The sequence below is a fragment of the Sus scrofa genome, chromosome X (genome assembly GCF_000003025.6).
Source record: "Sus scrofa isolate TJ Tabasco breed Duroc chromosome X, Sscrofa11.1, whole genome shotgun sequence".
In the NCBI taxonomy this organism is placed as follows: Eukaryota; Metazoa; Chordata; class Mammalia; order Artiodactyla; family Suidae; genus Sus; species Sus scrofa.
The window spans coordinates 58,555,222-58,569,728 of NC_010461.5; the positions used below are offsets into that span (position 1 = coordinate 58,555,222).

General features: G+C 36.2%; 1 protein-coding gene across 9 annotated transcripts in view; it reads right to left on the reverse strand.

The window, feature by feature from the left end:
• PHKA1 (phosphorylase kinase regulatory subunit alpha 1) overlaps positions 1-14,507 on the reverse strand; it is a 127,120-nt gene that overhangs the window by 99,125 nt on the left and 13,488 nt on the right. For all 9 annotated transcript variants that reach the window (XM_021080697.1, XM_021080694.1, XM_021080698.1 and 6 more), the window contains exons 5-6: positions 9,203-9,285; positions 3,685-3,765 (exon numbers count right to left, since the gene is read on the reverse strand). In XM_021080697.1, coding sequence (XP_020936356.1) covers positions 3,685-3,765; positions 9,203-9,285 — 164 coding nt within the window. The remainder of the gene's footprint in view (positions 1-3,684; positions 3,766-9,202; positions 9,286-14,507) is intronic.

Genomic DNA, 14,507 nt, shown 5'->3' on the forward strand with positions numbered 1-14,507 from the left:
TGCTGAAAAGACTGTCTTTTTCCCATTTTATGCTCTTGCCTCCTTTGTCAAAGATTAATTGACCATAGGTGTCAGGGTTTATTTCTGGCTTCTCTATTCTGTTCCATTGGTCTGTCTGTCTGTTTTGATACCAGTACCAAACTGTTTTGATGACTGTGGCTTTGTAATTTTTCTTGACGTCTGGGAGAATGATGCCTCCTGCTTGGTTTTTGTTTCTCAGGATTGCTTTGGCAATTCTGAGTCTGTTATGGTTCTAAAAGCTGTTAGGTGTGGTGGAGTTTCCATAAATAAGTAAATGCCCTAGAAAGATATGTTTGACTTAAAGGCAAAGATGAGTTCCATGATTTTTTTAAAAATAGAATTTACTCATTGATTTCTTGGTTTTCTGATTATATAACATACTTTTTATAGAATATTTTAAATCATATAGCCGTATAAAAGAGGGTAAAGAAATCACACTAAACAATCACTATTAACATTTTTGACATGTCTTGTATTAATGTTTTTCTAAGTATATTTGTTTATAGTTGAGATCATGTTTGGTATAACATTTGGTTAGGATAATACAGCATAAGTGTATCTCCATATTATGAAAATTATTTCAAAATAATATTCTTTTAGATGGCTACAATAAGCTCGTTGAGCCATTTACTAATTGTTAGAAATTTAGGTTGCCTTTAACTGTAGGCTATTAGAAACAGTATTGATAAACATCTCTTACTAACATTTATAAATTCCTCAAGGTCAGAGATTATGTTTTCTTCAACAGTGCCTAGCACACAGAAAGGTTCTTTAATGTTGTTGAGTTTACAGAATAATTCTTTGTTTTCATTTTGAGTTATTTTCTAAGCATTAATTCCCTGAAGTAGAATCACTGGGTCAAAGGGTATGAACAATTTTTAGGACATAATGCTAAATTCCTTTTCTTTTTTTTTTTTTATTTTCCCACTGTACAGCAAGGGGGTCAGGTCTAAATTCCTTTTCATGCAAATTGTTCCAATATAACTGTCACCAGCAGTGTATGGTAGTATCTTCTTTAATGCAAACAAAGTATCTTAAAATTTTACCCAATTTGCTAGAAAAATAGTGAGTCTATTATATTAATTTGCTAACAAGGTTGAATATTCTTTCAAGTATTTATTAATTATTTGTGGTTCCTTAATTATGAGGCAGAATCGACTTAGTCTTTGGGATAGCAGGCCATTCTAAAAGCTTCACTGGAGAAATGATATCTGAACTGAGACCTAATGGGTGAGCAGAAATGATCCAGGCACAAAATATTTATTAATTACAAGGGGGAAAATAGCAAATTTACAGCACAGAAATATGGAGAATACCATTTTAGTGAAGTCATCAAACTTAATATGAACAATAATGGGACAAATCCATATTTTGTCATTCCTAATGATATACTGAGGACACATCATCATCTCTGCGGTATTCTTGCCAAAAATACATAGCTTGAATCAAATCATGGGGAAATATTACACCAAATCAAATTGAGGAACATTCTATAAAACAACTGGCCTGTAATCTTTAAAAATGCCAAGGTCATAAAAGGCAAGTAAAGTCTGAAGTATTACTCCAAGTTAAAGGAGCCCAAAGAGACATTACAAATAAATGTAACATGTTATCCCGGATTGGATCCTGGATTCTAACATTCTGTTTTTGTTTTTGTTTTTGTTTTGCTATAAATGATATTATTGGGACAATTCAAGAAGTCTGAATGGGGTCTCGGGATTAGGTTGGTAGTGTAATGCCAGTGTTCATTTCCTGATTTTGATGATTGTACCACAGTTATATAAGAGTCTTTGAGGAAATCCATACTGATGTATTCAAGAGAAATGATGCATCATGTCTGCAATTTCCTCTCAACTGGTTCATAAAAAATAATGCGTATGTGTGGATGTGTGTGAATAGAAAGATAAAGCAAATGTTAACAAGTGGGGAGCTTGGATGAAGGATATATAGGAACTCTGCACAATTCTTGCAACTTTTCCCTAAGTCTGAAATGACTTTAAAATAAAATGTAAAAAACAGTTTCAGTGGTTAAACATTTTTTTCAAAGTCAAGTTATTCAGAAGTTAATACCTAGAGTTAGTAAGGGTTTGAGGAAAATGGTGCATATAACATTTATGACATATATCTAACCATATGTGAATGGGGATTATGTAAACTGGTGGAAATTGTTTTGAAGGGTAATTTTAAAGTGTATATCGCTTAACCCAATGGTTTCACTTTAGGAATCTATCCTACAAAAACATTTGTCCAACTTCACCAGGATATATGTACAAGGATCCTCACTAAAGCATTATCATCAAGAGAATGATTATTAAATACTGTGCAGCAACTGAAAACAATGAATTGGATTATATGTATGCAAGAGGATGTTTGGTTATTGTGTTCAGTGAAATATGAGATTACTGAATTTAAAAAATCAGGTTATACACAGGTAAATAGAATAGGCTTTAGTTTTTAAAAATAACTCAATATCTGTATCACTTTGATAATCAAAAATATATTAAAAAGAAAAAGCTTACCCAGAAAATAAATATTTTATAGGTACAAAGTTCCATATAAATTTATTAATTCAACCACATTAATTACATAGTTAAATTTCTATGATCTTATTTATGGTTCATTTTATCTGTCATAGCCTGGCAGTGGTTTTTGTTAAATTGTCCCCTTATAACTGTTTCTATTTTGCCGTTTATCTGTATTAATTGAAACTACATTCCAGGCCAGACTTTTTGGCTGTGCCTGCAGCATGTGGAAGTTACTGGGCCAGGGAGTGAACACATGCCATAGCTGTAACCAGAGCCACAGCAGTGACACATCAGATCCTTAACCTGCTCAGCCCTGAGGGAACACTAAGACTTTCTTATTATAGGTTGGACCTTCTAAAATTCTACCTTGACCCTCTTTGTCCTTTCTTCCATGAAATACTTTTTTGCTTTGAATTCTACTTTTGTTTGACATTCACATAGTCACTTGTGCTCTTTTTTGTTTATTTTGGCCAGACTTTGCCTATCCTCCTGCTGTTAATCTTTCTGAAACAATTTGTTGTCCTAGATCTCTTATAGGGTGGTATAGGTATAGACTAGATTTTTCTTCTTTTTTAAAATTAATCTGTGTCTTTACCTTTTGGCAAATTAAGTCATGCATATTTATCATTATAATGGATATGTTTGCTATCCTATTTTATGCCTTCTTGCTGTTTCCAGAGATAAGAGCTGAAATTAAGGTAGGAGCAGTGGGAAGGAAAAGATGAAGCTGAGCAGAAGAGAACAATGATGAAGACGATAACAATACAGGGGATGCAAGATAATGAAGGGGGATGGTTCCCTGATATCAAACTTTGTCAAGTGGTGTGTTGAAGGAACAAAAGCCTCATTTTGTTTGTTTCTGTAGTGGTAGAGATGATGAACTTAATTTAAGATGTGTTTTCTGAGGTCCTTTTGGGATATGTAAACAGAGATATGCCACAAAAGCAACTGGACATACAGATCTGGAGCTTATGAAAAAAGTCTTCACCCATGTGTCCACAGTTCTGAACACTGCCTGTGGTATAAAAGAGCTATCAATTTGATGATGGTTCACATTTATATTAAGGCTTTATCTATGGCAAAGTTATACTGGACTTCCTTATCCCACATTTAGTAAAAACAAAGCAAGGAAAGTTACCTTTGCCATTCCAACTGAACTGGCATTCAATTCTGAGATTCCCTGGTTGGTTTTGTCTCCACGTTCCCATATCCCGAAGTCCTGGCATAAAATAACCAACATACTGTTAGTAAGTCATCACTACTAAATGCTTACTAGATGTACAACCCTTGAACAAAAGGCACCAATACTAGCTAACTTGCCATACATATCATATTTAGCAGCAATGCCTTTTAAGGAGATGCCAATGATTTGGCTCCCCCCTCATAGCTATTTTCCCAGTAGCTTTAAATTCTATTGGGGCCTCCAAGAGGGTAAAAGACTTTGACAGTTCATCAGGACTAAGGACTGTTACTTAGTCCATCTAAAGAGGTACTTCTCAAAATTTTCATCTAAGAAGATACACAGAGGGTCTAGGAGATGGAGCCTAAACAGCATCTAAGTATTTTATCTTAAACATCCATTCTAATTTTACTCTTTGTTGGCACTGACAATGCACCATGCACTTACCTATGCACCTTACACTATTATCTTCCTTAATCCTTACATTTTATAGCTGAAACTGAGGTGCAAAGAGGTAAGTGACTCACCCAAGATCACATAGCTAATAAATGAAAGAGCCAGGATTAGAGTCCAAGTGCTCCAAACCCTACATTCTTAACCATAGTTCTATAAGGCCCCTTGATAATACAAAGATAATGTCTACAATTACTTTAAAAAACTTATTTTGAAATAACTTTAGACTTACAGAGAAGTTACAAAAATAGTGAGTTCCCGTACACCTTTCACTCAGCTTCCTCTAATATTAACACCTGACATAACCACAGTATAATTGTCAAAGCAAAGAAATTAACATCAGTGGAATACTAGTAACCAAATTATGGACTTTATTAAGATTTCACCAGTTTTTCCATTAAAAGCCTTTCTATATTCCAGTGTCCAATGCAGAATACCATGCTGCATTTGTCATGCCTCCTTAGTCTCTTCCAATCAGTTACAGTTTCTCAAGACTTGTCTTTCATGATTTGGACACTTTCTGGAGGTTAGCGTTCAGATACTTTATAGATTACCCACAATTTGGTTTTGCTTTATGTCTTCTCTTGACTAGATTGAGGTTATGCATTTTTGGCAAGAATTCTACAGACATTATGCTCCTTCTTAGTGCATCAAATCAGGGGCTACACGATGTTGATGTCTTATTACTGGTGAAGTTAACTTTCGTCACTTGGTTAAAGTGTATCTGCAGAGATTCTCCATTCTACTGTTACTATTTTTCTATTATACTATTTACAACCATACCTCAGAGATATTGTGGATTCAGTTCCATACCACAGCAATAAACTGAATATTGTGATAAAGCAAGCCACATAACTTTTTGGTTTCCCAGTACATATAAAAGTTATGTTTACACTATACTGTAGTCTCAACAATATTATGTGTAAAAAATAACATACATACCTTAATTTAAAATATCTTATTGCTGGAGTTCCCATTGTAGCCTGGTGGAAACAAATCCAACTAGTCTCCATGAGGATGCGGATTCAATCCCTGACCTCCCTCAGGGGATCTCGCATCGCTATGGCTGTGGTATAGGCCGACAGCTATAGCTCAGATTCCACCCCTAGTCTGGGAACTTCCATATGCCATGGGTAGGGCTCTAAGAAGCAATAAATAAAGAAATAAAAATAAAATAAAAAATATCTTATTGCTAAAATATGCTAACCATTATCTGAGACTTCAACGAGTCATAATCTTTTTGCTGGTGGAGGGTTTGAAATACTGTGAGAATTATCAAAATGTGACAGAGACACAAAGTGAGAAAATGCTGTTGGAAAAATGTCACCAACAGACCTGCTTGACACAGTGTTGCCACACCCTTCAATTTGTTAAAAAAAAATAACTGCAAACTGCAATAGAGCAAAGCACAGTAAAATGAGGTATGCCTGTAATTAATAGTACCTTGAGACAGATACTTTACAACTGTGCAAATATTCTGTTTATCCTCAAACATCCACCCACTAATTTAGCATATCAGTGAATTGTGCCTGCAACAATGATTACAGTGGTGTTTCAATGGCAATTTTCTAGTTTCTTCATTACTTCTATATTCATTAACTGCAATTCTTCTCTAAGGAAGAGCTATCCTTTCTCCCCTCATTTATTTACTCAGCTATTTATATCAGTATGAACTTATAGATATTTAGGTTATACTCTAGGTTATAATAAAATGTTATCATTATTTATTTTGCTCAAATTGTTCCAGCTTTGGCCATTGGGAGTTCTAATAAGTTGGCCCCTGTGCCTTTGACATGCCCCATTCCTTTTTGAATACCTCCTCACTTTTTGTCACTATAAGATTCTCCAGTCGCATCTTGCATTTTCCCTGCCCCAGCCCATGGAATCAGCCACTTCTATAAGGAATCCTGGTTTCTTTTATTAAAGAATGATAGTTACATCCAAGATCTGGGCACTGGTGCTCTTTGTCACTGTGGTAACAGGCTTCTAGGCCCTCTCATCGAACAGAAGTTGTAAACAGCCATGTGCACACAGGCTGATGCATGTACACACACACACACACACACACACACACACACACACACCCCTATATTTATTTCTTTATCTACCTTAAGTTACTTTTTATAACATATCTCTGTGTTAAAAAATGAAGCTTCAGAAAGGTAATCCATATTTATCCCGTGGCTAATCTTATCTGTCCCCAAACCCAGCTCTGCCCAAGTTTGCGCAGCAAAGATTAGAATATGAGAAGGTACAAACATATTAATTCTACTGCTACAACCCTTGGCTGCAATGGAGAGGCCAGAGAACCCTGGGTTTTAGCCTGGATCACAGCAGGCCTATAGTATCAGAAAACAAAGTGATCCATCAACAAATTACATCTGTTTGTGTTAAATATGTCTGTTAGAATTATCCTTCTGGCAAATATGGAGTGATAGGTTCCAGATTTACCCTCATACCTATAACAACTAAAAAGCAACTAACCAAACTAAAACAAGCAATTAAAAAAACTGGACTACTTATGACACAGCCATCTTTATTACAATGAACATCATGCAATGAAGAACAGTGATTTTGGAAAGAGATGTTAAATATAACAATAAAAACATATACCATCAGGTAGCTATAAGAAAAAGTGACTATTTTGTACAGAAAGCACTGAATAAAATTCAGCAAAGTAGCAGGATATAAGATTAACATTCAGAAATCAGTCACGTTTTTGTATACCAAGAAAGAAATATTAGAAAAGGAATACAGAAATACAATACCTTTTAAGATTACACCTCAAAAAATCAAATACCTGGGAATACACCTGACCAAGGAGGTAAAGGACTTATATGCTGAGTACTATAAAACATTAATCAAGGAAATTAAAGAAGATATAAAGAATTGGCAAGATATTCCATGCTCCTGGGTTGGAAGAATTAATATGGTAAAAATGGCCATACTACCCAAAGCAATCTACAGAGTCAATGCAATCCCTATCAAATTACCCATGACATTTTTTCACAGAATTAGAACAAACAATCCAAAAATTTATATGGAACCACAAAAAACTCAGAATTGCCAAAGCAATCCTGAGAAACAAAAACCAAGCAGGAGGCATCATTCTCCCAGACGTCAAGAAAAATTACAAAGCCACAGTCATCAAAACAGTTTGGTACTGGTATCAAAACAGACAGACAGACCAATGGAACAGAATAGAGAAGCCAGAAATAAACCCTGACACCTATGGTCAATTAATCTTTGACAAAGGAGGCAAGAGCATAAAATGGGAAAAAGACAGTCTTTTCAGCAAGTATTGCTGGGAAACCTGGACGGTGGCATGCAAAGCAATGAAACTGGAACACACCCTCACACCATTCACAAAAATAAACTCAAAATGGCTGAAAGACTTAATATAAGACAAGACTCCATCAAACTCCTGGGAGAGAACATAGGCAAAACATTCTCGGACATCAACCTTACAAATGTTTTCTCAGGTCAGTCTCCCAAAGCAACAGAAGTAAAAGCAAACATAAACCAATGGGACCTAATCAAACTGACAAGCTTTTGCACAGCAAAGGAAACCAAAAAGAAACCAAAAATACAACTTACAGAATGGGAGAAAATAGTTTCAAATGATGCAATGGACAAGGGCCTAATCTCTAAAATATACAAACAACTTATACAACTCAACAGCAAAAAAGCCAACAACCCAATGGAAAAACGGGCAAAAGACCTGAATAGACATTTCTCCAAGGAAGATATACAGATGGCCAACAGGCACATGAAAGAATACTCAACATCACTGATTCTAAGAGAAATGCAAATCAAAACTACCATGAGATACCACCTCACACCAGTCAGAATGGCTATCATTAATAAGTCCACAAATAACAAGTGCTAGAGGGGTTGTGGAGAAAAGGGAACCCTCATGCACTGTTGGTGGGAATGTAAGCTGGTACAGCCACTCTGGAGATCAGTATGGAGGTATCTTAGAAAACTATACGTAGAACTACCATATGACCCAGCAATCCCACTCTTGGGCATATATCCGGACAAAACTCTACTTAAAAGAGACACATGCACCCGCATCTTCATTGCGGCACTATTCACAATAGCCAAGACATGGAATCAACCCAAATGTCCACTGGTAGATGATTGGATCAGGAAGATATGGTATATATACACAATGGAATACTACTCAGCCATGAAGAAGAATGGCATAATGCCATTTGCAGCAACATGGATGGAACTAGAGACTCTTGTCCTGAGTGAAATGAGTTAGAAAGACAAAGACAAATACCAAATGATATCACTTATAACTGGAATCTAATATATGGCACAAATGAACATTTCCACAGAAAAGAAAATTTATGGACTTTCAGAACAGACTTGTGGTTGCCAAGGGGGAAGGGGAGGGAGTGGGAGGGACTGGGAGCTTGGGGTAAAGAGACGCAGAAAGTTTCATTCAGGATGAATTAGCAATGGGATCCTGCTGTGTAGCACTGGGAACTCTGTCTAATCAATTATGATGGAACATGTAATGTGAGAAAAAAGAATGTGTACATGTATGTGTAACTGGGTCACCATGCTGTACAGTAGAATATATATATATATATATATATATAAAATAAAAAATAAAAAAAATTAAAAAGCACTAAATCAATGTCTATAGGTGATATTAAACACATATTAAATTTTATTTCTAAGTATCTAACTGACCCATAATACTCCCTAGCCATTTTGCTCCCTTTTAACCACGAACCATTAAAATAAGCCCACAATGTAGCCCCAAATTGCCAAATACGTACCATGCGGTATTACAGAGTTTGAAAGAAATAAAAGCATTGCATCTTGACCCTCATGCCTCTGTAAATCCCTTGAGAAGGCAGAGGATGACAGAACTTAGGCTGAAGGCAATTTCTGCCAGAAGGCTTCTAGACTGGTTCACTATGAGGGGCAGCATTAAGAGAAGGAATAGGTTGTTCAGTATTTTTAAAACACCATGTTTAAAATTCATTTCCAAATGAGTACTTACAGCAGTTTTATATGCAGCTTCAATGTAAAACACAAGGTTCTGTATGAAATTAACTTCATCTAGACTGTGGATGATATGAAGTCCTGAGGAAAAAGAAAATAAAGATAGAGAGCTAGTCAGTTATCACTACAAGCTTTATAGGTAGCCATAGTGACTAACTAACCCCCTTACTCCCAAATAATCCTACTCCAGCTTTGGAAAAATGGGAGGCACTTTGATTCCTGAACCATAAAAACAAGACCACAAATCAGTTCTAGGCTAGTCTTTGATGTGCTGAGATTCCAGTGTATTTTAACATGGAAGAATTTAAATTGTTATTTGTGGGCTTTTTTTTTTTTTTTTTTTTTTTTCCTTTTTAGGGCCACACCTGTGGCATATGGAAATTCCCAGGCTAGGGGTTGGATTGCAACTGCAGCTACCGGCCTATGCTACAGTCACAGCAACGCCAGATCTGAGCTGCATCTGTGACCTATGTGCAAAGCTTGTGGCAATGCTGGATCCTTAACCCACTGAGAGAAGTCAGGGATTGAACCTGCATCCTCATGGATACTAGTCGGGTTCTTAACCCACTGAGCTACAATGGGAAATCCTGGTTATTTGTAGGTTTTAATGGAAAATCTCAGACTCCTAGTTCTACAGGTAACTGATTTATGATGGATCCATGAGAATGTGCATTCAATCCCTGGCCTTGCTCAGTGGGTTAAAGATCCAGCATTGCTGTGAGCTGTGGTGTAGGTTGCAGATGCGGCTCGGATCCCATGTTGCTGTGGCTGTGGTGTAGGCTGGCAGATGCAGCTCTGATTTGATCCCTAGCCTGGAAACTTCTGCATGCTGCAGGTGCAACCCTAAAAAAAGCAAAAAAAAAAAAAAAAAAGTGTGCCTCATTTTTTTAATGGCTACATAGCATTCCACTGAATGGCTATTCATATAACCAGTTCCCTACTGAAAGACACTAAGCTCTTATCTAATCTTTCATCACTACTGTCAATGATGAAATGAGTATCTGTGTATTTATATCTTTGTGCATTTATACCAGCACATCAAGGTAAAATTTTGACTGCTGAGTCATAGATTTATGCATACTATTTTTTTAACATTTGATTTTGAACATTTTCACACAAAAAATGAAAGAATTTTACAGTGGTGCCTATATATATATATATACCATCTGGACTCAACCATTAACGTTTTACTATACTTTTTCATCACGTATCTAACTATCCAGCAACCCATCTTACTTTTGATACATTTCAAAGTAAGCAGCAAATATTAGCATACTTTTAAGTACTTCACCATGTATTCATTAAATGTTGATAATCATTATCAAGTTATTCTGCAAAGAATTTCCACAGTTTACATACCAACCAGCATTGCCTGCCTGTTTCCTACACCCCTGTAAACATAGGCTTTGATAAGTTTTTGATCTTTACCACTCTAATGGCCAAGAACTAGAACTCCTTCCACCTCAATTGTAATTTTTTAATTATAAGTAAGGTTGTGGATCTTATGTTTCTAAGACATATGTATTTCTTTTCCTATGAGCTGTTTGGACATGTCCTTCACCAATTTCTAGTGAATTGCTTGTCTGTTATTAATATGTTAAGGAAATTAGCCTTTTGCCGATCGTATGTATTGCAAGTATTTTTCCTAGTTTGTTTGAACCTTGATTTTGTCTACAGTATATTTTTCTTCTCAGAAACTTTTATTAAGCTTTATTTCTTAATGTTTCTGGCATTTTCAGTTTGATTTTTTTACATTTTAATCTTTGATCTCCTGACAAATATCTTAAATCAAAAAATTCTAACTAGACTTGTGGTTGCCTGGGGGGAGGGGGAGGGAGTGGGAGGTATTGGGAGCTTGAGGTTAACGGATGCAAACTATTGCTCTTGGAATGGATTAACAGTGAGATCCTGCTGTGTAGCACTGAGAACTATGTCTAGATACTTACAATGCAGCACGACAATGGGAGAAAAAATTATGTATACATGCATGTGTAACTTGGTCCCCATGCTGTACAGTGGAATAAAAAAGTGTGTTGGTGGAAATAACCACAAAAAAGAAATATAAATAAATAAAATAAAATTTAATTTAATTTCAAAAGACTATATAGAGAGTTCCAGTCGTGGTTCAGTGGTAATGAACCTGACTAGTATCCCTGAGGATGTGGATTCAATCCCTGGGCTCGCTCAGTGGGTTAAGGATCTGGCATGGTTGTGAGCTGTGGTGTAGGTTGCAGACGCAACCTGGATTCCATGTTGCTGTGGCTGTGATGTAGGCCAGCATCTGCAGCTCCGATTTGACCCCTAGCCTGGGAACTTCCATATGTCATGGATGCAGCCCTAAAAAGACCAAAAAAAAAAAAAAAAAAAAAAAGTAAAAAGGACTATATAGATCCAGACATCCAGAACATCAGATTGCAAACTCCTCCTGATCCATGGCTCTGGCAAAATAGCAACCATAGCACAGGGCAGCATAAGCAGCAAAGGGTCTTTCTTGTAGCAGTAATGATCTACCTTAACCTCATGGATAAAGTGGGAAAAAGAGAAGAGACGTAGTAATATTGGGCATCAGCTTCATAGCTTTATCTTGTTACCTCTGTGTGCCAAGGTGCTTGAACAGAGATTGAGAGAAGGCAGGCGCTGTGAAACTGACCATAATGAGATGGTTTATTCCTGGATGCTCAATTCTATTCTGTTATTCTACATGTCTATCCTTATGCTACTGTTGCAGGTTTTGGAAGTAAGTTTTGAAATCAGAAAGTGAGTGCTCCAACTTTGTTCTTTTTCAAAATTGTTTTGGCCATTCTGGGTCCTTTGGATTTCCATATACATTTTAGGAACAGCTTGTCAGTTTCTGCAAAGAAGACATCTGGGATTTTCATAGGAATTGCATTTCAATCTATAGATCAATCTGGAGAATATTGCCATCTTAACAGTAAGTCTTCTGATCCATAAACATAGGAGGTCTTTCCAATTTACCATTTCTGATTCTCTTCATTTTTTTCCAATGGATTTGCGTTACCATTTGGTTTTATTTCTTTAATACAATATAGCTTTTCTTCCACCTACCTCTTTAGTTCTTATATTATCAAATATATTATATTCTATATGCTATAAGCCCAACAATACAATTATATTGTTTTATACAGCTGATTTTTAGATCAGTTATAAGAAAGAAGACATGGACAATTATATCATATTTTATAATTACTTTTACCAGTGGTCTGTTTTTTGTATGTGTGTGGAGTCCAATTCCTATCTGCAGTTACCTGATTTCAGTCTAAACAACTTCTTTTAGTATTTCTTGTAAGATAGGTCTATTAGCAACAGATTCTCTCAGTTTTTGGTTACCTGGGAAGGTCTTTATCTCACTTCATTTTTTTTTCTTTGCTTTTTAGGGCCACACCTGCAGCACATGGAAGTTCCCAGGCCAGGGGTCGAATCAGAGCTATAGCTGCTGGCACAGTCACAGCAATGGGGGATCCGAGCCATATCTGCGACCTACACCACAGCTCATGGCAACACCAGATCCCCGACCCATTGAGCGAGGCCAGGGATGGAACCCGCATCCTTATGGATACTAGTCGGATTTGTTTCCACTGTGCTACAACAGGTACTCCCTCACTTCATTTTTGAAAGATAGTTTTGCTGAATATAAGATTCTTGGTTGATAGTTCCCTTTTACAGCCCTTTGAATATATCATTCCACTGCCTTCTGGCCGCCGCTTTTTTTTTTTTTTTTTCTAGAGAGAAGACAGCTGATAATCTTATTTGGGTTCCCCTGTACGTGACAAGTCATTTTTCCCAAATTGCTCTCAAGATGTTGTTTGTTTTTGGCTTTTAACATTTTTACTATGATGTTTCTGGATAAGATTTTTTGTTTCTTCTAACTGGAGATCTTTTTGAGCTTCTTAGATATGTAGATTAATGTTTTTCATCAAATTTGGGACATTTTCAGTCATTATTTTTTAAAAAATGTTTTCTGCTCCTTACTCTTCTCTGGTACTCTTTTTTAATTGAAGTATAGTTTATTTACAATGTTGTGTTAATTTCAAGTGTACAACAAAGTGATTCAGTTATAAATACACACATATTTTTTCAGATTCTTTTCCCTTATGGGTTAGTACAGAATATTGAGTAGAGTTTCCTGTGCTATATAGTAGGTTCTTGTTGGTTATCTATTTTATATATAGTAGTGTGTATCTGTTAATGCCAAACTCCTAATTTATCCCTTCCCCCTCCTCTGGTATTCTTATTACACATGAGTTGGTATCCTAAATGGCATCCTACATTTCTCTGGGGTTTTATTCATTTTTCTTTATTATTTTTTCCCTATTCTTCAGCTTATATAACCTCAGTTCATCTACCTTCAAATATGCTGATTTTTCCTCCTGCCAGCTCAGATATATTGAGCCTCCCTAGTGAGCCTTTTATTTCAGTTGAAAAGTTACTATACTTTTCAACTTTCCATTTGGCTCATTTTTATCTCTTTATTGATAGTCTCTATTTGATTAAATACTTTAATCATATACTCCTTTACTTCTCTAAGCGTGATGTACTTAAGTTTTCTAGATACTTTTACAGTAACTGCTTTGGAGTCTTTGTTCCTAAGTTCAATATATGCTTCCTCCCAAAGACAGTTTCTGTTACCTGCTTTTTTTCTTATGTTGGCTCAGAATTTCTTGTTTCTTTGTGTGTCTCAAATTTTTGTTGAAAATTGGACATTATAGATAATATGTTGTATGAAATCTGTAAATTATTGATAACCTCCCCTATGGGACTTGTTTCTTGTTTACTTGTTTGTTTAGTGATTTGGACTATTTCAGTGAAATTTACTTTCCCCATAGCATGCAGCCTCTGAAGTTGGCCCTCAGAGATTGTTGCCTTGGGCAAGTGCACTGTCACCCCAGGAAGATTTTAGTTTTAGCTACTGTCTCTTTCCATGATTCATTTGAATGTCTGCCTTTGTTGGTATTACACCCAGATGTTAATCTCCACCAATTAACAGATGACTGCTCTATTATATTATATAATACCTTGATGCATAAATTGCTCCACAATCTGATTCAATTAAATTCAGGCCCCATTTCAGGTAGTTTTTTTTGTTTGTTTGTTTTTTGTTTTTTGTTTTTTTGCTTTTTAGGGCTGCACCCATAGCATATAGAAATTCCCAGGCTAGGGGTAGAATTGGAGCTATAGCTGTCAGCCTACACCACCACCACAGCAACATGGGATCCGACAGCAACCTCTGCTATCTACCCCACAGCTCACAGCAATGCCAGATCCCTGATGCACTGAGGGAGGCC